This window comes from Lycium barbarum, chromosome 5 (genome assembly GCF_019175385.1).
Source record: "Lycium barbarum isolate Lr01 chromosome 5, ASM1917538v2, whole genome shotgun sequence".
NCBI classification, from domain to species: Eukaryota; Viridiplantae; Streptophyta; class Magnoliopsida; order Solanales; family Solanaceae; genus Lycium; species Lycium barbarum.
The window spans coordinates 15,396,745-15,421,268 of NC_083341.1; the positions used below are offsets into that span (position 1 = coordinate 15,396,745).

Consider the following 24,524-nt stretch of genomic DNA (forward strand, 5'->3'; position numbering starts at 1 on the left):
TGGAAGTATTTTGAATTATGAATGTCATGAATTTTAGTTATATATTTGTGTATTTTTTGTATGAATTAAGTCATACCTTAAGCTTATTATGTTGTTAATGTTCATAATATATGTATGGATATGAAACAATTGAAAATATTTAATCTGGAAAAATAACAATAGATTTTCAATGAAAAGTTTTATCGCTACTAATAAATTAATTTATATCAAGAATTTATAAATTAATATATAATAAAAATATATCCACGGATCTTATGCCAACTTCTAACTATGAAATTTTGAATTTGTAGCTAGACATAAATATTAATAACAAGAGGCTAATATGTAAGCTTAGCTATATATTTTAATTTTTGTGGCAAAATAAATTACATCTTTTGCCACAATATATCACTTCGTGGCTAAAGCATAAAGATAGCCATAGAGTTTATTTTGTCGTGGCAAAAGAATAAAATCACTTCCTACAAATACATTTTGCATGGCAAAAATTTCTTACCATCATAGCTACAACACAAAAAATTCGTAGCAATAAGTATTAATCCTTAGCCACGGACCATGTAAAGTTTGTAGTTAACTTTTAGCTACGCTACATTTTGCTACGGATGCTACGGATTTTTTTTTTTTTTTTTTGTGGCTAAAGTGTTTAGCCACGGAATTTTTTATATTTAGCTACAATGTATTTTGTAGCAATATATGCCTTGTGTTGTAGTGAGAGGTAGGGACAGGAAGAGCAGAAGCAGGACTAGTCGATGAGTCAATAGGAAGGGAAGAACCCGAGGAATGGATTTGTTGTGAAGGATTAGAAGTATCTGCAAAAGTGGGATCAGGAGGAGGAAAAAGAGTAGGGTGAGAAGGAGAGGAATAAGGAAATATTGTTTCTTGAAACTGAACATCCCTAGAGAAGAAAATAGCATGTCTGGTCATGTCCAGGAGTTGGTACGCTTTCTTGGTCATGCTGTAACCAAGGAAAGCACAAGTGATTGATCTAGACTTAAACTTATCCCTATAGGGTTTAGGGACAGCAGCAAAAGCTAGGCAACCAAAAGGCTTAAGGTGAGAATAGGATGGATCAGTTTTGTAGAGAAGGGAATATGGGGTAGAAGTGTTCAATAGAGGTGAGGGGAATCTATTTATCAGATAAGTGGTAGTAAGAATGCATTCACCCCAATATTTATCAGGAAGTTTAGATTGAAACAACAAGGACCTTGCAGTTTCTAATAGATGCTTGTGCTTTCTCTCTACTACACCATTTTGTTGAGGAGTGTGAGGAGTGGAAGTCTGATGAATAATGCCTTGGGATGAGAAAAAGGAAGTTGCCAATGAACTTGAACCCAATTCAAATGCATTATCTGACCTAACTGTTTGAACAGATGTATGAAATTGATTTTGAACCATGAGAATGAAAGACTTAAGGAGAGTTAAGGCATTAGATTTGGTGGACAGTAAGTGAGTCCATGTGGCTCTGGAGTAATCATCTACTATAGTTAAAAAAATGCTTATAACCATTGTATGTTTGAGTGTGGTAAGGACCCCATAGATCAATGTGAATGAGTTGGAAAGGTGAAGTAGATTTAATTGAACTTTCAGGAAAAACAAGTCTCTGTTGTCTGGCCATTGGACAAATTTTGCAAATAAAATCTTGTTTCTTAGATAGCTTATCTTGGAGAAAAGGTAGCTTTCATTTTATTATAAGGCATATGACCTAACCTAAGGTGCCAAAGCAAATCATCTTTACTGGAAACTGAATAACAAGCAACCGAAGACAAACAGGAGGATACAATCTTATGTGAAACTGTAGAAGATAGAGCAGCTTTATTAATAGTGCAATCAGAAGCTGCAATGGTATTTACAGATTGAGTAAGAGTAAGTGCAGTAGGATGAAGGATGTACAGTCCTTGTGACACTCTACCAAGCTCCAGTGGCCTCTTCAAAGAAGGGCCCTGTAGAATACAATTAAAAGCAGTGAAATAAGCCCCACATTTAAATTGGCATAACAGTTTGTGTAAAGAAATCAGGTTGTATCTGAAAGAGGGAACAAACAAGACATCTTTCAAGACTAGTTCCTGTGATAATGCAAGAGTGCCAGTGCAAGTAACCTTCACCGTGTATCTATTTGGGAGAGTAATGAGATAAGGAATGGGAAGGGGAATGATGTTTGTCCAAAAAGACTTAATTGGTGTCATGTGATTGTTTGCACCTGAATCTATAATCCAAGGATTATCAACTACCCTAGACATATGACAAGCAAAGGAGCTACAATTACTAATATCAGAAGTGCTTACTAAACCTGCACAGATGGTGTCTGGTGTACCCTGTCCTGTTTCAGTACATGCATTCCTCATTTGCTGTAACATGCTCATCATCTGGTCCAACTGCTCTGGTGAAAACTGTTGTGCATTCTTTACTTCAGATTTGCCTAGAATCTCAGCTCTTGCATCAACCTGAACATCTGAACCTTGTACACAGGCAACAGTTCCTTTATACTGAGTGGAAGAAGAATTTCCATGATGTAAATTGCCACTATTTGTAGGACCAGTAGCAGAATTATTGTTGATACTGTTGATATATTGAAGTTTTCTACAGTCCCCAATGAGATGCCCATGCTTTTTTTTGCAGTAGCTACAAAACAAGTTGTTGTTGCTGTTTCTGTTGTTGTTTCTATTATCAAAGTTCACCTTTTGTGGATAATTTTGTTTCCTTTGTGTGTAAGAACTTGAATAGGGCTTTTGTATACCAGTGGAGAATGATGCAGCATCTGTGCTGAATGAAGGGCTAGTAGTATGTGCTTCAAGTTGGCTCTCATCATTAATCAACATAGAGTAGGCAGTGTCAACATCAGGAAGTGGTTTAATCATTAAAATGTTTCTCCTAACCCCTGAATAGACTTCATTTAAACCCATTAAAAACTGATGTAGTCTTTGTTCTTCCTCCATTTTCTGAAAAGCTTCCTTACAACCACATGAGCAATCAGGGTAAGTAATTGAGTATGCAAGTTCACCCCATAATTTCTTCATTTTAGAGAAGTATGAAGCAATGTTTGAAGATCCCTGTGAAATAGAGGCAATCTCTTTTCTTATTTGATGAACCTTAGTTCCACTTGCTTGTCCATATCTTCTTTCAATATCTTTCCACAAGTTCTCTGCAATTTCTGTGTACATTACACTCTCTCTAATCTCAAGTTCTAATCCATTCAATATCCAAGCAAGTACCATATCATTTGCTCTACACCAAGGTTCATAGTAAGGAGAATTCTCTTCTGGTCTACTTAGGGTACCATTAACGAGCCCTAATTTATTCTTGCATGAAAGACCTATCAACATACTCCTCCTCCAACCACCATATCCAGTACCATTGAACTTAGAGATAACTAGATCGAATAGTACCTGGGCTATCAGATGGGTGTAAATAGTAAGGATGCCAAGGCTCAACAGAAAATGGGGCAAAACCATCACTAGAAGCACCAACATTTTCAGTCGTAGTCGGTACACTAGCTACTGGAGTCGTATGTGTTGCCGTGACAGTAGGCGTAACCATATTCGCACACGATAATCAGAGAAATTGCAGTAATATCGTATTTACCAACACAAATCGGATGAAAACAAATTCCAGTCTACCAAAGTAGGGGAAATCGCAACAATATCATATGAATTTAGACGAAAAGAAGCCCCAATCTGTTAAAAATAGGGAGTGAAATAGAGATTACCAACTGTATTCAACAATATCATGAACAACTTGATCGGAAAATTCCAGAACTTCAAGCAGCAATTTGAAAAGCCCTAATTTCGCCAACGATTTTCAACTGTGCTCCACGAACCTATCAAAAACTACAATCGATCGATAGAAAATCTGAAATGCTCCTCGAATCTGTACGAATCTTGCTCTGATACCATGTTACGATACATAATTCATCAATGGAGCAAGGGCCAAATGGAAGAAGAAAGTCGGTTGAAGAGAGAGAAAGAGAAGATCTTTTATTTCATCTTTTAGAATAAGTCCTCTCTCTTTTACAATGTACAAAGTGCTATATATATACAAGATACAAGTGTAAAATTGTATGAAGCTAATGGTCCTAAGTGTACAAAATGAATACTTGACTAACTAATAATGCAATACTTACTAACTAACTATCAACAGTTCTTTCAGAGGTGATAAGTAGAAAGAGTTAAACATTTTAATTTATGATGATAATGGACAGATAACAAAGGAAGCTATAAATGAAGTGTACTAGGAAGTTTTTTTGTAATTTAATTTGATACGTTATAACATAAATTTATCATTTTATTTTTATGTATTGCTATTCTCTTATAATCTTTTGGCTAATGTATTCCATTGTTCGCATATATCTATGTTCATGTGGAAACATGACAAACCTTTAACATTCAAACTGTCACATTTTGTTTCTCAGTTGTTAATCATTTAAGGTGTCTAGAAGGAATTCCACAATGTGTGACTGTGGACATGAATTATGTTAGGACAGAGGGAAGAATTCTTTTGTGTGTCTCTAAGACTTACATACTTGAGAATTTGTCTAATAGGAAAAGGAAGACGAAAGACTGCAATTGGCGCATAAGTTACTTGGTTTGTGCGTTTCTGTGCTGAAGGTAGGAAAAAATTCATGTTTTATTTACTAAGATATCAAAGGAAAAATCCAGTTCTTTGGTATTGGAATACACACTATATTATAGTCTGTTGGAATAACAAAACCAACAACTTGAATAGGGATCTCAGACGCTGAAAAAGCACTTGAGCAACTTAAAAGTATATTGACTTCACTGGAAAGAGAACTACAAGATACCAAACTGAAGGTAACAAGTATCCATAATATTTTAACCATTGTGGCTTCATCTAAAACCTCAAAACACTGATTATATTAAACTAATGGCGCCAAGTCACTAACAAAGTTCTCTCCCCTTTAATAGAACAAAATGACTAATCGTGCCACAATCTTTCCCTTTGAGAATCGATGAAAATGAACAGATTTTAAATAGAGGATCATTTTCCCCTCTAACTGTTATCACAATTATATTTACAACACTAAAATTATGGTATAGGTTGGGTTTAAAAACAAGATCATGAATCTTATGTTAAATATACTATTTTTTTTATTTGGGTGGTTGGGGTTTTTTTTTTTGGTTTCCCGCGGGGGGGGGGGGGGGGGGGTGTGTGGAATAAACGTCAAAATTTGGTGGCGTTGCAGGTCCACCACATATTATAATAAGGAGCTGTTGTAAAGTGTAAACGGTCTATTTAGTGTCCAAGCTGTTGTAAAGTGTAAACGGTCTGTTAGGGCATAAATACGATAGGCATCTTATAAGAAGATCTACTGACATATTGGTTGAATGAATAAATGAAAACATATTATGTATGCTATGTTAGTGGCATAGTCTCCTTTTAGTATTTATTATAGGTGAACAACTTCAACAGATTTTAAGTTATTGCGTTTTAATCTCTCCTTTCTTTTACTTTGAGATGATTAGTAATGGACTAACTTTTGTAGATTATTCAAATATATAATCATAAATAAGCCAAAGGAGATCATGTTGACAATATATTTCATTACCTATTGATCAAGGGGAAAACGAATTATGCTTTTATTCATATGGTATATTTGCAAATTTAAGTAATTTTTCATCAATCTCTTTTTTATAATTTTTTTTCTTAAATACTATCCGCGCATCTCGCTAGTACTAATACTAGTTATTCATTAATCATAGTCAGGGATTCGAGCTCGTGCTCATATGTATATGTCATAAATTTTTTGCCTTAGCCCGGATCATCTAAAAAGTGTATTTAATGACTCCCTGAGAGCTAATGTGACACAAGATATAAAAATAATTAAAAATGAGGCGTGTTTTGGTTAAAATTTATTCATTTTTTTTTTATTATTGTAAAATTAAGATTTTGTAATCCCACCCCTACTCTCCCTTTCTTCTTCATTTTTTCCCTATCTCACGAGCTCATCCCACTTCCATCATCGTCGTAGCTCCGACAAGCTCGTTTCCGACGACGACGCCCATCCTTTTTCTTTCTTAAATTTCCATTACATATCACCCCTATATTTTTCCATCTGTTAAATTTTTTCTTTCTTGGGTATTTATTTGTAAAGATTTTAATTTTCCTTCTCTTTTAGAAGTAAAAATGGGAACAGAAGTTTTGCGGCCACAAAATTGTTTAACTGAAAGGTGCAGGGAACCTCAGCTGGTGCAGCTCCGTCAATTAGCGAAAACAGCAACGATCATCTAATACGATCTCCGTCTGATTTTTTTTCGAAAAAAGAAACGGAAAAAGAAAAAGATTAATTAAGTATAATTAATTGTGAAACTAATAACAAAATGACACTTTTAGAGCATATAATTATTGGTGGTGGTTGTGGTGGCGGATATGTTGTTTCAGTGAGATGGGTGGTGCCGTGGTGGGATGGTCTAGTATTGAAGAAGATATAATTATTGGATAATTTTAATGGTTAATTAGGGATTAATACCGTAAATATAATTAAAAAAAGAAAAAGAATATAAAATTAAAATTTGGAAGATTTCTGACGTCACACTGATTTGGCGCGCGAGTGTGTAACACCGCCCCTTGTGCAACTAATTATATGTGTCTCAGAGATGCATTAAATATACGTTTTAGATGATCAGGAATAATAAGTAGCCCGATTGGTTGGACTGTGAACTCGATATTTTGAATATAATTCAAGATGAAATCTATATATTTTGCCTATTTGTTAAAAAAAAAAAAAATCTAAGTGGTAACAAATCCAACCTAATCTTCTTACCCTAGCAATCAACTCAACCACTCTGCCAAAGTTCCTATCTTAAAGTGATTTGTTTTTAATTTAAAGCCGCCTTTAACGAAGGTATCATGAATATAAATTTAAAAAATGAGAACTCGTCGAAGAGATTTATCGTAAAATGAGTATTTTATAATCTAGATTGTATCTTATTGATATAGTTAATGCCAATGTTTTTAAAGGCGTTTTCGGAGCGAGTCCCGAATATATAAAAAACGCTTCGGGGATTAAATAAAAGGCGTAGATCCATAGGGCGTATGCCCTAGAATTTGGTACGTAAATCCCGTGCGCAAAAACATAAGCTCCGGGTGTAAAGGCGTACGCCTTGGGCGTTAATTTGATTTTATTGTTTTAAAAAGTATTTTTGTTATAAATTAGGATTTTCATTATTGGTATAATGATACTTGTATTTTATGTATTATGTAATCATGTTTTCATGTTGTAGTGATTTTTCCTACAATATATAAATAAATAAATAAATAACTCTCATAAAAAATAAAACTAACATAAATAGTTTTTTTTTTTTTTTTTTTTTTTATGATTATGCCTGAAATTGATGTGAAAAAGATCACAGTACTATGTTCCTGAAGCAACTTTATTCATTTTTTGTCATTGCTCTTACATTTTTTGCCCTTCTCCTTCTTTGATTATATAAATAAAACTCAGTGCAAATATTAGTTAGGAGTGGGAAGGACTAATATATCTGGAGATTGATAATGAAGTAAATGTAGATTTCATTTTAAAGATTATCTAGGCTATTATCATTTTTTGTATTGTTACCATTCTCAAATAATAATTATAATAATTTTTTTCATATTATTGGTGATTTATTTGAATTTATTTGCAGAATTTTAATGAAAACTTTACTTTTACTTATTTTTAATAATAACATTATAACATTGAAGATCCATGAGACATACGCCTCGTTGATCCATGAGACTTACGCCTCGCCCTCTGCTGCGTAAAACACCTTGCCTCCTAAAACACTGGTTAATACAACGATCCGTAAATAGTTAATACAAAAGAAAATAACAATATAATGGCATATCTAGTTAAGAAAAAATATACTACACAAACCAATCCAATATAGTAATAAATTTCTAGCCAATTATTACTATATACTACTCCCTTCGTCCAATTTAAGTATCTTATTTTTCTTTTTGGTCTGTCTAAAAAGAGTGTCTCTTTCTATATTTAGTAAATTACCAATTCAAACACCATACAAGTCAAGTTTCAAACCACAAAATTCAAAGGACATTTTAGTACATTATACACATCTTTAATTTAGAACTACGAGATTGAAAAGTCTCCCTATATTTCCTAGTAAGCATTTGGCCATGTGATTTGGAATCATGATTTTATATTTTGATTTCAAATCAGCGTTTGTTTATGAAATTTGCACAAAATTCAACTTCAACTTCATATCATGATTTCAAATCCCAAATTCTCCAAAAAGTAGGATTTGGGATTCTAAATCACGATTTCAAAGTTTTTTAAATGTAAAACTTAACCTATAAGTTTATATTTTGTAAAAAAAGACTCATCATTTTAAATTTTGCAAAAAAAGACTTGATGTGAAAAAATTGTCCACACCATGTGGAAGGATTATATTAAAGAATAGCTAGTTGCTACTATTGTAGCTTTTTTGAATCAATGAATCTTATTCAAATTATGTGTATTAAAAGTTTGTAATAGCATGTAATTCCAAGCATTTACTTATAAGAGCAAGGGGGAGATATGCGATTTAGTATTGTGGCGCTTTAGGATATTCCGATACCTTATTGATAAACTATAATTTGTTCATTTGATAAGATTGTATAAGAATTGAGAGAAATTTGATAGTTTTCACAAACGTAGGGTCTATCGGAAACAATCTCCCTACCTCCAAAGTAGGGGCAAGGTGTGCGTACACTCTACTCTCCCCAAACTCCACTTTATGAGATTTCACTGGCTATGTTGCTGTTGTTGTTGAGGAAAAATACAACATAAGAAATTCAAATTGCATGTTCAAACAAAATTTCAACTTCACGATTTCAAATCACTAATTTCAGATTACTGGTTTCAAATCATGTCCAAATAGGCCCTTAAACTATATTTCTAGTCAAACTAAAAAACTTAAACGGGGACTCAGGGAGTAATATAAAATGGAAAAACCGTTAAAAAAAAAAAAAATCCAGAATCCCATATATTAAAAAGTTCCTTTCTAGGTGAATTCCTTGTCAATGTCTCTAATTCTTCAGCTCCCTGTATCAGCAAAGCAGTGTCGTTAACAAACCCACTTTTAACATTTCTGTGAAAATTCACGAGAAAAAACAAGAAAAGACTCCAAAATTTCTTTCCTAATTTATCATTCCTCAAAGAAAAACGACACCCCCATTAATTCCCACAAGAAAAATACTGTATAGTGAAAATCTTTTACAACTAAAAATCAAATCACTTCGTTGCAACCGTAAGCTTTCTGGATTTCTCTCTTGATTATTGTACTGTTTCAACCGCAATATTTTTACTAATTCGTCCGTGTCAATTTATGTGCCACCCTTTAACTTTTAGTCAAATCTCAAACACCATTATATATTCACTCCATTCACTTTTACTTGTCTAGTATTCTAAAAATATATTCACTTTGACTTATCACTTTTAGCGTATAATGAGAAGATAATTTTTTTTCCTTGTTTGTATTAATTATTCATTTTTCAAGTTCATTAAAATATGCACCAATTAATATGAGTATCATAGTAAATTACGCATTTTATTTATTATTTTATTTCTTAAGGAGTGTGTAAAGTCGGACAAGTAAAAATGAACGGAAGTAGTATTTATTAACAATGTAACTTTTAAATACTTATTTTACCTTAATGAGATGATTTATAGTCACGTAAATACGTGACTTATTTTCCAAAATCTGCTTTCACTTTTAACATTTCTGTGAAACTCACGAGAATACATACAATAACAAAGGACTCCAAAAACTCTTTCTCCACTTGTCATTCCTCAAAGAAAAACGACACCCCTCAATCCCATTAACAAATAAATATAGTGAAAAACTTTTACAAGTAAAAATCAAATCACTTCATTGCAACTGTAAGCTTTCTATCCAACTCTACTATTGCTATAGTTGTTGATAATATTAATGTCTCATTTTTTTTTTTCTTTTCTATTAATTCTTAAAAATGTGCTTTTTTTCTTATAGTATTTCTCCAAGATCAACACTATTGGACGATTCTGTTATTGATTTATTTGTATGCCTTTTAAATATTTTAAATTATTAATTAGTGTGACTTATAATAATATTTTTTGTGTAGTTTCTTAAAATGTAAATTATTTTTTAAAAAATTTAAAGATGGTAAGTCACCGTCAAAATAAAAAAGTTTACCCTTGAAATCCAAACTGTATCACGTAAATTGTGACAAAGGGAGTAGCTAATAATCATAATGTCTCCTTTTTTTCTGTTTTCTTTTCTATTAATTCTTGAAATGTGCTTTTTTTTCTTATAGTATTTCTCCAAGATTAATACTTTTGGATGATTCTGTTACTGATTATATTATTTATTTGATCAGGGGTTGAGCCAATTACCAGTATGAGGGTCTATCATAGAGGTGGGACTATGGCTGGTTGTTTTTTGCTGCTTTTCCCCATTTTGTTTCCCAGTCTTTTCACTCCTTTGAGCCATGCCTCACTGTCCGTTTTCTCGGTATGATTCCATTGTATCTACGTTGTTACTTGTTCTTTCTTCTGAATGCTATGTACGCTTTCCATTTCACACTATTTTGTTGTTGTTTACTGCTTCATTTATGTATTTACTTTTTGAAATGCTTTACATAAGCCGAGGGTATATTGGAAACAACCTCTCTATCTCTATGAGGTAGGAGTAAGGTCTGCGTACAGTCTATCCTCCCAAAATCCACCTGTGGGCAGTGGCGGATGCAGGATTTTCATTCAGGGGATTCGGAAAAAATAATGTTGTCAAAGGGAATCGAACCTAGGACACTAGAGACAATTTTGAACACCCTGGACCGCTTGAGCTAACCTTTTGCATTTGTTCAGGGTGTTCAAAAGTTAATATATGTACATAAATACAGAAAATCTATCCTATATATACACTGTATTTTTTTGCCGAGGGTGTTCGGGTGAACACTGCATATGTTCTTGTTGGTTCCAGTGTATCTCTCACTCTGTAATTTTTCTTGCTTTATGTCATTAGAAAATGTATAGAACAATTTGTGGTGGACAGTTTATTGAGTGCTGTAGTGAAATAATTCTAAAGGAAATAGAATAAATATTGACGATTGTTCCACCTAAGTGGAACCAGAGGTGGATTCAGAATTTATATTTAATGAGCGCAATTTCATAGATTTTCAGCGTTGAATTCATTTGTAATATTAAAGTTATGGGTTCAATTTTAGTATTTGTTGAAATTTTAGTAAATTTTTACATTATATCTATATTCCATGTCGATAATTTTGGGTTCAGTTTTAGTATTTGTTGAAATCTTAGTAGATTCTTACAACATACTATCTATTTTCCATGTCGAAAATTATGGGTTCAATTGAACCCGGGGCCGAAAGGCTACTTTGGCCCCTGAGTGGAACGAAAAGAAGGAATTGTGAAAAAAGGGGAGCTATTGTGAAGCCTAGAAAGGTAGAAGTGGCAAATGGCTTATACCGAGTTCCCCAATATATAGCAGCTTAGATTAGTAGCTTGACTTTTTTCTACTGGTGTGGCCCAGCTGGATGCTTCTGATTAATAGAACACGAGAGGATTGGTGAGCTTGGTGTGTTTAGTGGGTAAGAGAGCAGCGTGTGATATATAGGTTAGGCCCACGTTACGTGTTCGAGCTCTACCACAGACAAAAGTCTAGTTTTTAAGTGGAGAAGTGTAGAGGAATGTCTCATTATTCCCCGAGTTTCGAGTCTAGCTGATTCTCGAGGATTACTCAGTTATACCAAAAATAGAAAAAAAGATATTGAGGATTGGTATGGCTGACACCTGTAAGTTTGGGATTCAAATGTTATGTTGTTACTTGTTATTAAGTATTTTAATTTTTCTTTTTGCAAGTAACCATATAGCAATAGTGATGCTGTTTCTTCAATGTGTTTTTTTCCTTCTAAGTTGTGCTGCTTTTTTTCTTTGACCTTTTTGCCTCACTGAGTTCTGTTTGGAATGAAAGAAAATGGTTCCTGAGGATGGGATGGTAAACTGGAAAAGCATAAAAATACCCTTTTTGAAGTGAAAATGGTATCTGAGTAAGATTAGATTTTATGGAGGATCAATTGAAGGGGTGTAGAGTGGGAAGTGGATGGATGATCAGATGTTGAAACCAGAAAGTGCATGGTAGTCAGTTTTAGTAATTTTCTGGAAATGCACCATTCCTAGCCTAGAGATGAGAACTCTGCCGTTCTTTCTAACAGTTATTGACATGATTCGCCAAACAACTGAAAAGCCGAACTCCATAGGGCAAGAGACGATGCGGATAAATTAGACTAAACAACCTATGTGAAAAGTAGGTTTCCTTTCTCCTAATTCCTTATCTGCATTGAATGAACTTTTAACAGACCGGCGAACACAGTCAATTTGTGCCTGCGAATACATGCTTTTGGTTGCCACCTCACTATTTGACTTGCAGTATTATAGAAGTTAGATTCATAAGGCAAGTTTTATATCTGTCATCCAATTTGCATCTTCAGGAATGGAATGCTCCAAAACCCAGGCACTCACGTCTTTTGAAAAGTGCTCTACAATGCCAAACTGTACGTAAGCATTCATTTGTTGCTCCAAATTTTACTCAGGATGCTCAGATACTGGTTTACTATCTTATTATGTTCTTTTTCATTTAGACCTCTGAAAAACAGTCTGACCTTTGGATGCCTTTGGCCTACCAAGGATGGAAACCCTGTATTGAATCCGCTGCCTCTAGTGAGTATCTATGGATCAGTTCTTCAAATTGACTTCAAATTAACCCTTTTTTTCTTTCTAATTTACTGTTACTTAAATGCATGCAGACCTACCTGAAAAATCTGAGGGATACATTCAAATGTTTCTTGATGGAGGGTTAAATCAACAAAGGATGGCGGTGCGTATCATGAGTTTTCATAGTTTATGGGGACAAGATAGATACAAACGCGTTTTATAGGAATATTTTCACCATCGATGCCATTTGCCCATTTCTCAAGTTTACATAATGAGTTGTTGTTAGATGATTACTGACATGTGTAATTCTTGAACAAGATCTGTGATGCAGTTGTCGTTGCCAAGATTCTGAATGCTACACTTGTGATCCCTTATTTAGAAGTGAATCCTGTTTGGCAAGATTCGAGGTCTCTGTAACATGTTGCTATTTCGATTATTGAGTTTCATTTTTCAAATACATGTTACAAGGTGTTTTCTTAATAACGGTGGCTTCAGGGCCGCGCACCTCGACTATTCTACTAGGTACATAATACAAGTTATCTGCCTCTTCTTACAGCACATTCATGGATATTTTTGATGTGGATCACTTCATCAATGCCTTGAAAGATGATGTAGCAATAGTTAAAGAGCTTCCAGATGGACTCTCTTGGAGCACACGAGAGTATTATGCAACTGCTATTCGACCATCCAGAATCAAGAGAGCACCAGTCCATGCTTCTACAAACTGGTATTTGGACAATGTATTGCCTGTCATGCAGAGGTAGCTCACTTGATTGATATTTCTGTTAAAATTGTTATGTTAGATTTATTTGGTATTGGTAATGATGCATGTGTTTACTTTCTCGATAACTAGGATGACAAAACAAAAAGTTAAGGCGTAATTACAGAGAGTATTCAAAGTGCTTTTGAATTTTTAGAAAAATCTTCAAAGGGTCTACAACCTACCTTTAGCCTAGGTTTTGTTTTTGTCATACTAGATATAATGCTATTAACCGAGAGTATAACTGCTACATGCTTTTGAATTTTTAGAAAAATTCTTCTAAAATTCAACAGCCTAGCACTAGAGCTAGCTGCAGTTTTATTTTTGTCATGCTAGATATAATGCCATTCATTTATAGGACCTATGAATAGATGATTGCATATTTCCTTCACGTGCGTTACTTTAGTTAATTAATAGGAACCGGATTGTGACCCTATGTTAACCTTACATGAGCAACTTGGCAGATAATTTCCCTATGTTTGGAGTCAGCTCGTTAAAATAACATTTTCGTTTTTTCAAATTGATACAGTTATGGGATTGCTGCCATAGCTCCATTTTCTCACCGACTGACATTTGACAACTTGCCTAAGAACCTCCAACACCTTCGATGTAAAGCGAATTTTCAAGCACTAGTCTTTGTTCCTCACATAAGACATCTTGGAGATGCCCTTGTCAATCGCCTCAGAGATCCTTCTACCAAAAGCAATATGGTTGGTAGTAGTAACTACCTTAGAGAGGTTAGTGAAAAGTACAAACAAGGAGCAGGGAAGTTTGTTGCTCTTCACCTTCGCTTTGACAAGGTAAAACACTCTATTCTTTTAGCAGTTACCGGATTATCATAAAAAAATTTGCTCTTTGCATTCCAATAATTATATCTGCCTGAAGTGCTCTGGAAGTCTTTAACTTAAGGATCCATTTTCTGCTCTCATATCTGCTTTGCTAATTCTGTCTTTCTTTGCATTTTAACGTGTGTGCCGTCCTGCAGTATCTCCTGATCAAATAACTAGTTTATGATTTTCTGGATGAGTTTTTGATCCTTGAAACCTGTTAAAGTCGATAGCACATTTTTTCAGTTTTGAGCTTTCAAAATCTTGCCCTTCATCCACAATGTAACTTGGAGTGGCAAACCAGCGGGTCAGATCGGATATGGGCGGGTTGAAAACGGGTTACACAAAAATGGATAAGATATCTGACCCGCCCATATTTAAAAGCCAAAATAAGCTTAGACTCCCAAAAAGCAAGAACTCATGAAAAATAACAAGCAGACAAATTTATGTTGATTATATGGAAATCCATTTTTTTAGTGGATAATATCCATATTTGATCCATTTTTAAAAAGTTAGTTATCCGACGATGGCTACTTGTTGTTTCCAACCATTTTGCCAGCCCTAAATGTAACCTTGTTATCTTTCCAGGATATGGCTGCACATTCAGCCTGTGATTTTGGTGGTGGAAAGGCTGAAAAACTTGCATTAGCTAAATACAGGCAAGTGATTTGGCAGGGAAGAGTCTTAAACTCTCAATTTACTGATGAAGAGTTGAGAAATCAAGGACGGTGCCCATTGACCCCAGAAGAAATCGGATTGTTGCTAGCAGCTTTGGGATTTGACAATAGCACTCGCTTATATCTCGCCTCCCATAAGGTCCCCACTCGATTATATCTTTTCAAAATCTTGTCTGGTGTTGAGGTGCAAGATTTTCTTAAGCCTGTATTTTTTTTCGTTCTGAAGTTACACTCTTTTTAATGTCATTGTTTCCAGGTTTACGGTGGGGAAGCTCGGATCTCAACCCTGAGAAGTTTGTTTCCTCTGATGGAAGATAAAAAGAGCCTTGCCTCTTCAGATGAAAGAGCTCTTATAAAAGGGAAGGCTTCTTTACTGGCTGCAGTTGATTATTACGTCAGCATGCACAGTGATATTTTTGTTTCCGCTTCCCCAGGAAATATGCACAATGCAATGGTAATGACCCGCGATTTTCCTTCTCGTTGCAAGACCATAATCTGTTTTAAGTTCAGATCCAATTGAACTTTGTATCCAAGAAGCAAACTTTGTATAAAGATTCATTTGAATCCCATATGATCCGGCTAATCAACTTGAAATCAACAGGTGGGGCATCGAACGTACTATAATCTGAAGACAATAAGGCCTAACATGGCCTTATTAGGCCAGCTTTACCTGAATAAAACACTGAGTTGGCCAGATTTCCGAGAGGCAATTGTCGAAGGGCACAAGAACCGACAAGGGAAGATCAGACTTTGCAAACCCAAACAATCAGTGTATACGTATCCTGCTCCCGATTGCATGTGCCAGGGTTGAAATTACCTAAATTGATGGCTGTGAGTGCCCTACAGATCTTTGTCGACGTAAAGCTATCGCTAGTGCCTCTAGAGTTAAATAAAAGGCCAACCCTTTTATCCTATTGATGTATTTGTGTTGCCACAAGAAAGTTACTGCCCTTGTGGAATGTGTTACAATCTGGTACTAGTCCTGTCAAGACCATTATACATGGAGCATCTTAGGCCAAAGATATGTTACTATGTTTAGCAGTTTTCTGAACCACTGAAATGAATATTACTGTGAAGAGTGTTTCTTTTGGCTATGGTAGAAATGATCAACAAATTACCAAATGACAGCCAATGAATGATTTTTTTTTTTCTTGATTGACCTTTTAGATCTTTGTAGAGGCAGATCAAGAGAAATGCCATTATTATTTATTAACAATATGATAGATTTACAAGAGTACTGAAAGTGCGAGAGAGGGGGGGGGGGGGGGGGGGGGTGAATTGTAAATTTTTCGATCTGTTAGTCGACTAGGTTAAACCAGTAGTCGACTGCTTACTCAGTGAATGCTAAAGTAAGGTACAGAAAATAAATGACACAAAGTATTTTATACTGGTTCAGATTCAATGTGAATCCTAGTCCAGTTCCCTTGGGTTGCAAGGGTGTTCTCTGCAGCTCTTTTATAAAGGTTTGGTACAATGGGTGTTTTGAATGAAGTTCCTACGTCTACACTCAAATCACTCTTAGTCTTTTTGATACAAAGCTTCACACGCTATACTGTAACTCTCCTTTCTCTTTTTTGTTACACTATAAATCACTCAGACAAACAATGTTTATGAAAAGTAAAGCAGAGCACTGAGGGAATGAGACTAAGCATGGTTCAGTTGTTTTGCGAAGCAGCCCTTTTATGGCTGTTTAGGCTCTTTATGCAGAGTAATCAACCCAAGGGATTTGATCCTTGGAAAAAGGAATTAGTGATCCTATTTCCAAGAATAAGGCTTGGGCTGTTGCTTCTTTCCTTGTGCGATGAGGCCGAATTGACAGTTGACAAGATTTTTACACCCCGTGGAATATTCCTTCTTTAATGGCGCATATATCCTTTCCTTCCTTGAACTGATTTTGTACTGCTGGGGAGTATCTAGTCAGCTACCACAATATTCGCAGTATCCATTTGTAGGGCAAGGAAGATTTCACCGAGTTAAACTTGTGTGAGCCCATCTCGTTTGGGCTGCCTTGTAGGCTGGAAAGATTTTACATCAATTGTTTTAGCTGCACAAATAAAATTGTCATCAGAAAAACTTGACACTAACAAGTACATCATTATAAGACATTTTGAGGATCTTCTCTCTCAAATTTGCATAAGATAAGTTGTTCTACAGGATGTGTTAGCCTATGCGTATACAATAGTGTACGCAGGATTTTTCGTAAGCCGTGCGAAGTGTCTAACATTTTAAAACGTGAATAAGTGAATAAATCATTATAATAACAAGTGGTATCATTTTTTAAATATTTTTATTTTGCTTATTCTATTATATACATATCTAGTAAAAATTTGACGGTGTACCATGCAGACCCAAAATGTTAACAAGGGAATTGTAATTCGAACCTACGAGCGTCAAGCAATTTTTGGATGGTTTTTGTCGCTACAATAAAAGTTTCTCTTATATCAATAGGATTTCAAAGTTAATATATATAGAAAAAAATATTATTTACTTATTTATACAGTGTAAATTTTCTGACTTTAAGCCCGTTCATTATTTGTGACTTTGCCATCACTTGTGTAATGGCAAAAATTAACAAGAATTTTACTTGTTGCGATAGGTAAAAAAGAACGAAGTATAATATGAAAGTGTAGCGGTAAGGGGATTTTTGTTGACAACTTCTAACTACAAACAAAGTTTAGTGAAGTCGACAGTTCAGACATATATTTGAACCTTTTCCCAACATAATTCATTTTTTTGGTTTTTTTTTTCCTTCTTATTTTTCTTCTTTGTGGGAATGACAAGCTGTTTAGCACCAATTTATGCCACGTTAATAAAGATTTGCTAATTGGCTTTAATTTATCGATTGAGAGAGAGAGAAGGATCCAACACTCATTTTGGGGCGAAATGAGCTCTCAACCTTAACCTCATAATTAATCATATATATTATTTCACATTGAAGTTTCCAACAAGAAATCTTGAGTTTGTTTGTTTAATTTTTGATATTTTCTCCTATTTGAAACTATATTCCTCTTACTAAGAGATTGTTGTTTTTGTGGAAAAAGAGGAAGGATCATGATGTTGACAAGATAAAATTTTGAGTATTTGTTTTCATTGTTTTCTTTTTTCAGTTTGAAATATTTGTTTTGTGGAAAAAAGAGGAAGGATCAAGAGTTGACAAGATGACAAATTTTGAGTTTTAGTTGTTTTTGCATTTCCTTTTTGTTAAAAAAAAAAAAAAAAACTCTTCCTCTTCTTAAGATATTGTGGAAAAGAGAAAGGATAAAAAAATAACAAGATGTTACAAAGAGCAGCAAGTAATGCATATTCATGGTGGGCAGCTAGCCACATTAGGACCAAGCAATCCAAATGGCTTGAACAGAGCCTTCAAGGTAAAAAACATTTACAAAGTCTAACAAGTTTTGTCTTCACTCTTCATCAAATTTTGGTTGTCGTGGGAGCATTCAATATTAAGGAAAAGGCATAATTAAAAAAAATTATTGGATTACTGAGCCAAAAAGCAAAAAAGACATGCGATGTTGCATATATTCCATAATAGCTTTTGTGAGTCAAGATTCATATAGCTTGATCCCAACTTATTTGAGATTGAGGCGTAATTATTGTTATTGTTGTTGTACCTGTTATAGCATTTTGTTATGAATACAAAGGTGAAATGCGTTACATAATAGGGTTCAAAACAGAGTTACGTGGTACTTGTGTTGGTGGGAGATACACACGTAATAGAATAGTTTATAAGTCGCAAATTGACTTGACCAAAATGATTATAGAACAAAATATGTTAAAAAAAGGTACAAAGGTCAAACATTCATGCATGTGTCTGTGTGTACTATGCTAGCTTGGGTTCCAGTTCATAATCAGGCTAAGAGTTTTAACAGGAAACAATCATACCCAATGCTAAACTTTGATGAAATTATGTTTTGCAACACTTTCTCTTCTTTTTTCTTTTTCATAGTGGAACTGCATGATCTTGTTCCACTTTTACTCAATTTCAAACCAGGAAGAAAGATTCTATTGGAGGGTTCTAACCATGACTAGATTGCACATTCTTACGGTTCATGTGCAAAGTTTGATATGTTTTCTCTTGCTTATATAGTTTGTTAACGTATCAGTATTTCTCTTAATTGGGTATGAAAAACAACTCTGATATATTTGTGGCATAATAATAGATATGCAAGAGAAGGTGGAGAGTGTGGTTAAGCTCATTGAAGAGGATGGAGATTCATTTGCAAAAAGGGCTGAAATGTACTACAAGAAAAGGCCAGAGCTGATAAACTTCGTGGAAGAATCTTATCGTGCTTATCGAGCTTTGGCTGAACGATATGATCATTTATCGAAGGAATTGCAGGCTGCAAACAACACCATCGCTGCTGTTTTCCCCGAACAAATTCAACTAGCAATGGAGGAGGAGGACGAATATGGCACCCCTAAAACTCCAAAAATTCCCCGGCAAATTCCCACATCAAGCGGATCAAACGTTCCAAAGGTTCCAAAAGCTCCAATAAAACAGTTGAAGGGCCTTATAACGACAGCTTCAAAGAAGTTGCAAGGCAAGAAATCATCCAAAAAGATAGATGCAAGTAAAAGTGTTCCAAAATCCGGTTTGCAAAAAAACGAAGCTCTTGAAGAGATCGACAAGCTTCAGAAAGATATTTTGGCTTTACAGACTGTGAAAGAGTTTGTAAAGAGTTCTTATGAATCCGGGCTCGCAAAGTACAAGGGAATTGAAAGCCAGATCATGGAAAAGCAACAGAAGATATGTAAACTAGAGGATGAATTTGGTGAGGGCCATGTTATTGACGATAACGACGCGCGCACATTGATGGCTGAAGCAGCACTAAAATCATGTCAAGAAACATTGGCTCAGATCCAGGAGAAACAAGAAAAATCGACAAGAGAAGCGAACAAGGAATTCTCAAAAATTGAAGATGCTAGTAAGAAACTGAAGTCCTTCAAGCATAAGCATTTTGGTGATCAGATTGATGAAACAAAGCCAGATGAAAAGGGTAATGCCACTAAAGCAGCAGACGAATCTCAGAGCCTAAGCCAAGAATTGACCAAGGAGATCGAAGTTTTGCAGGACAAAATTAAGGGGCAATTCGATACAAGCTCGATGGCATCTCTAACTGTGACACAACTGGCAGAGAAAATCGATGAGCTTGTGAGTGAAATAGTCAGCCTCGAAACAGCAGTTTCAGCTCAAACTGTTCTAATCAACAGAGTAAGATCAGAAGCCGATGATCTCCAATCACAAATTCATGTTTTGGAAGATGATAAGGAACCGTTGACAGATGATAATAAACAGAATCTCAAAATCAGCCTGATGGCTGCAGAGGAAAAGTTGCACAGTATCCAAAACATGAACCAAGATGTTGAATGTCAAAACAGTAGCTTTCAGACTTGTTTCACCACAGCTCGTACGAGTCTTGATTGTTTAGCTGAGAAACTGAGTAGTGTGAAACCGGATGAGGAGATCCAAGACGAAGAGGAGCCCGTCGTTAAGGTCAATTCTCCAGAAGAGCCAAGAAAACAGGAAGTTCATCAAAGTGAAAGTGAAGATCCTAAGAACTTAAGTATCTCAAAAACAGAAGATAAAGAAGTTAAAAAAGAAGAATCTCCCAATACAATTGTTAGTACTAATAAAGAAGAGGAAGTTATTGAAACCACAAATAATCATTCCAATTCCAAAATTTTGGAGCAAACACAAGCTGAAAAAGTTGATGAGAATCCAAAAGTCATGACTCATGAAGCGCTATCACACGAAAACGAGGAGAAAGGCGACGAGCCTAACTGGCAGGAGTTGCTGTCAAGTCGGTTGGAGGATAGGGAAAAGACACTCTTAGCAGAATATACTACCGTTCTCAGGAATTATAAGGAAGTAAAGAGGAAGCTAAGTGACAAGGAGAAGAAAGATAGGGACACCGAATTTGAAGTCACATTGCAGATGAGGGAGCTTAAAAGTGCTATCGCAAAGAGGGACGAAGAGATAAATAGTCTACGCGGGAAATTAAACGTTCTACAAGGAGATAATGTTACTGAAAGCAAAGCATTGGAGGAACAGAAACAGAAAGCGTCCAATCCTTCAGATGATCAAACCTTAAAATCCAATGACATGGCAGAGATAGAGGACAAAGATAATTGTAACAATGATCAAGATAATACAAAGATGACTGTGGTCGACGAACATACATCTCCCTCGCCTCTTGAGGAGAAGTTCCGGTTGGAAATTGACTCAATGCTAGACGAAAACTTGGATTTCTGGCTAAGATTCAGCTCAACATTTCATCAGATACAAAAATTCAAGACGACGGTCCAAGATTTGCAGAGTGAAATATCTAAACTAAGTGAAAAAGAGACGGAAGAGAGCAGTAGTACTAAAGCAGACATGAAATCAGAAATCAGGCCTATATATAAACACATGCGCGAAATTCAAAATGAGTTGGGAGTATGGTTAGAACAAAGCGTCCCATTGAAAGATGAAATGAAACGTAGGTCAACATCGTTGTGCAGAATTCAGGAAGAGATTACAAAAGCTTTAAAGGAAGGAGAGGAAGAAGATGGGATCAGATTCAGTAGTCATCAAGCTGCAAAGTTGCAAGGCGAAGTCTCGAACATGAAACAAGAGAACAAAAAGGTAAAAAAGGAATTGGAAGCCGGTGTTGATCATATAACTACACTACAAGTAGATGTCGAAAAGACGGTAACAAAGTTAGAGAAAGAGTTTGGACTTGCTGCTGGAAATCAGCAACAAGTTAATAACTCAGCGGGGGGATCAATTCCTTTAAGATCATTCATTTTTGGAACTAAACCGAAGAAGCAGAGGCGTTCGGTCTTTTCCAGCTTCCAAAACAATAGGAAAGTCTTTTCTTTGTAGATGGATCTTGTTTTTTCATCTTCCCTTTTCATTTATTTCTTTTTGGTCTCATTCTTCTCCAGTGTATACCCAATGTATCTTCACTTGCTGAATTTTTGTTCTTCCTTTTCTTGTTTGTTCAAATTTGGGGAAAAAACCGAGATTGTATGTATGTCATGTTGTCTTGATAGTGTAAGCAGGTAATATATATTTTTTTTTTCGTGCAGCCTTCTTCATTAGCACAATTTTTAGTTGAAATTGTGAGACAATCTACTAGTTGTGACTCTTAATATGTATGTAGTTGTTCTGATTATTTGTAAACTATCAGAGACTATACCAATTACCATTTTAGTTGTGAAATTTGAATTTTTTCCCCCTCTTTTATTAAGCTTGATATCATAACTACATGATTTAAAAAGGATTAATAGCGCGAAACCTATGTTGTAAGATGAGGTTGTGCCAGTACCTGGAGAGTTCGACAAAATCTTCATATATACATGTAAATATCTTAACGAAGCATCTTACAAGAGTTATGGTGGCTGTAAGAAGACTTCTGATTTCTGAGGGCGTTTGTTTGTGTTTTTAAGAGAGTAAGATGTTTGAATCTGAATATGCATTTGAATATTAGGATGTTCTACTAAATGATTAGGATTGCCACCACCTTACAATCTAATAATTTGTGAATATATATTTAAATCATTAATTTCTACTAAATGATTAGGATTGTTCATATTTTTGACACCTGCATTTTTAAAGTTATCTGTATTAAGAAATTAATGATTTAAATATATATTCACAAATTATTAGATTGTAAGGTGGTGGCAGGTCGAGGTATTTGGAAGGTGTTTTACACGCGATACGGGTGGTGGCGGTGATGGTTGGCAGTGGTGGTGGTTGTGCGATGGTGGAGGAGCTAGGTCCACTACAAGAAAAAATATATGTGGCAACAAATTTTTTTGTTGTTGCCATAGCTTGATTATTGTTGCAAAAAGTATTTTTAGTAATAAAAAAAAAATGTTGCATGAACTTTTCCCAAAGCCTGTTATTGCAACAACATGCAACAACTTTTTTTTTTTTTTGTCAAAAGTACTTTTTGCAACAATAATCAATACTATGGCAGCAAAATTAAATTCTTTAGCAACAAAAAAATCATTTGCCAACAATAAAACTAAGTTGTTGCCAAATATAAATTTTTTTGTTGCGATATTTATACTTTCTTGCAGTGGTTGTAATGGCTAGCCATAATTGTTTGCATTTTTGTTCTTTGTTTGTTCAAATTTGGGGGGTGGGGAAATCGAGATTGTATTTATGTCATGTTGTCTTGATAATGTAAACAGCTAAATTTTTCTTCGTGCATTGTTCTTCATTAGCAAAATCTTTAGTTGAAATTGTGAGACAATCTACTAGCTGTGAATCTTACAATATGTTTGGATGGTTGTTACCTATTGTATTGTTGATATAATTACAATATGTGTTTTGATTGTTACTTAAATTTTATTGTACCGTATTTTTAATTTCATCCTTATGTAACGACGAAAAGTCTCATTTAGTGTAACAATTGATTTGATGTGATCGCGTCATTACCTTTTTCACCCTTATTTTGAGTTTGCTTATTATTTAATAATCATATTTTATTCTTTCCCCTACTTTTTACAGTACCCGTATCCTATTTTTCTTCATAATAAAGTAAGTCTATTCTTCAGATTGTTGATGTGTGGCATAATGTAACAACGGAAACGATACAGTTTTTCCAAACATTATATTCATCAAAATAATACAGTACAATACAATACATTATGAAACTATGTGTAACAACCATCCAAACAATTAGAGACTACACCAATTTCCAATTTAGTTGTGAAATTTGAAAATCTTTCTTTTTTATTAAGCCCGTTAACATAATTGCGTGATTTAGAAAGTGTTAATAGCGCGGACCTATGTTGTAAGATGAGAGTGTGCCAGTACCTGGAGAGTTCGGCAAAATCTAATTATATAAATGTAAATATCTTAAAGAAGCATGTCTTAACAAGAGTTATGGTAGCTGTAAGAAGACTTCTAAGGGGACGTTTGTTTTTTATGTTTGAATCTGAATACGTATTTGAATAATAAGGATGTTGTACTAAATGAATAGGATTGTTTATTTTTTTATATCTGAATGTTTAAAATTATTTGGATTAAGAAATTAATGACTTAAATATTACCTTCACAAATTATTAGATTGTTAGGCGGTGGCAGGTCGAGGTATTTGGAAGGTAGTTTACATGCGGTAGGAGTTGTGGTGATGGTTGACAGTGATGGTGTTGGTGGTGGTAGTGGTAGGTAATGGTTGGCATTAAGCTCTTTTGCAAGTCTTTTGGTAAACTGATGCTAAAGTCTGGCATCAATGGTGTGGGTGGTTGTTGCAATGGTGGTGGTGGTTGTAGCTAGCGATGATGCATGATTGGTGCATGGTGGTATCTAGCATTTTAAGTTGGTTTCAATTGAGCCCCTAACTTTCGACACGGAGTATATATTTATGTATAAAAGTTTATTAAAATTGTAATAAATTATAGATAACTTTAAAAATATAATGAGTTCAATACTAAATTTTTTGAGACTGAACCCATAGAATTTAAATTTTGAATCCGCCTCTAATGGTAGTGGTGGTGATGGATGAGAGTGGATGGTATTATGGTGGTGGTGGTTGGAGTTGTGATGGAAGAAGTGGTTGGTCTTATAG

General features: G+C 34.8%; 2 protein-coding genes across 4 annotated transcripts; both read left to right on the forward strand.

The window, feature by feature from the left end:
* Window positions 1–8,969: 8,969 nt before the first annotated feature.
* LOC132640548 (O-fucosyltransferase 31-like) lies at window positions 8,970–16,173 on the forward strand. Of its 3 annotated transcripts, none has more exons than XM_060357161.1 (11): window positions 8,970–9,236; window positions 10,345–10,478; window positions 12,472–12,534; window positions 12,622–12,700; window positions 12,787–12,857; window positions 13,013–13,101; window positions 13,251–13,454; window positions 13,984–14,254; window positions 14,870–15,097; window positions 15,215–15,412; window positions 15,560–16,173. In XM_060357161.1, exons 2-11 carry the CDS (start codon window positions 10,365–10,367, stop codon window positions 15,767–15,769), a joined length of 1,527 nt encoding a protein of 508 aa, XP_060213144.1. In that variant the 5' UTR covers window positions 8,970–9,236; window positions 10,345–10,364; the 3' UTR covers window positions 15,770–16,173. The 3 variants fall into 3 exon arrangements, with proteins under 3 accessions (XP_060213144.1, XP_060213145.1, XP_060213146.1); XM_060357162.1 differs by lacking the exon at window positions 8,970–9,236 and adding an exon at window positions 9,705–9,840; XM_060357163.1 differs by lacking the exon at window positions 8,970–9,236 and adding an exon at window positions 9,712–9,868.
* A 1,565-nt stretch (window positions 16,174–17,738) lies between these two features.
* On the forward strand, window positions 17,739–22,028 carry LOC132642324 (kinase-interacting protein 1-like). The gene is made up of 2 exons (XM_060359557.1): window positions 17,739–18,326; window positions 19,122–22,028. The coding sequence occupies exons 1-2, from the start codon at window positions 18,233–18,235 to the stop codon at window positions 21,824–21,826; spliced, it is 2,799 nt and encodes a 932-aa protein (XP_060215540.1). The 5' UTR covers window positions 17,739–18,232; the 3' UTR covers window positions 21,827–22,028.
* Window positions 22,029–24,524: the final 2,496 nt, after the last annotated feature.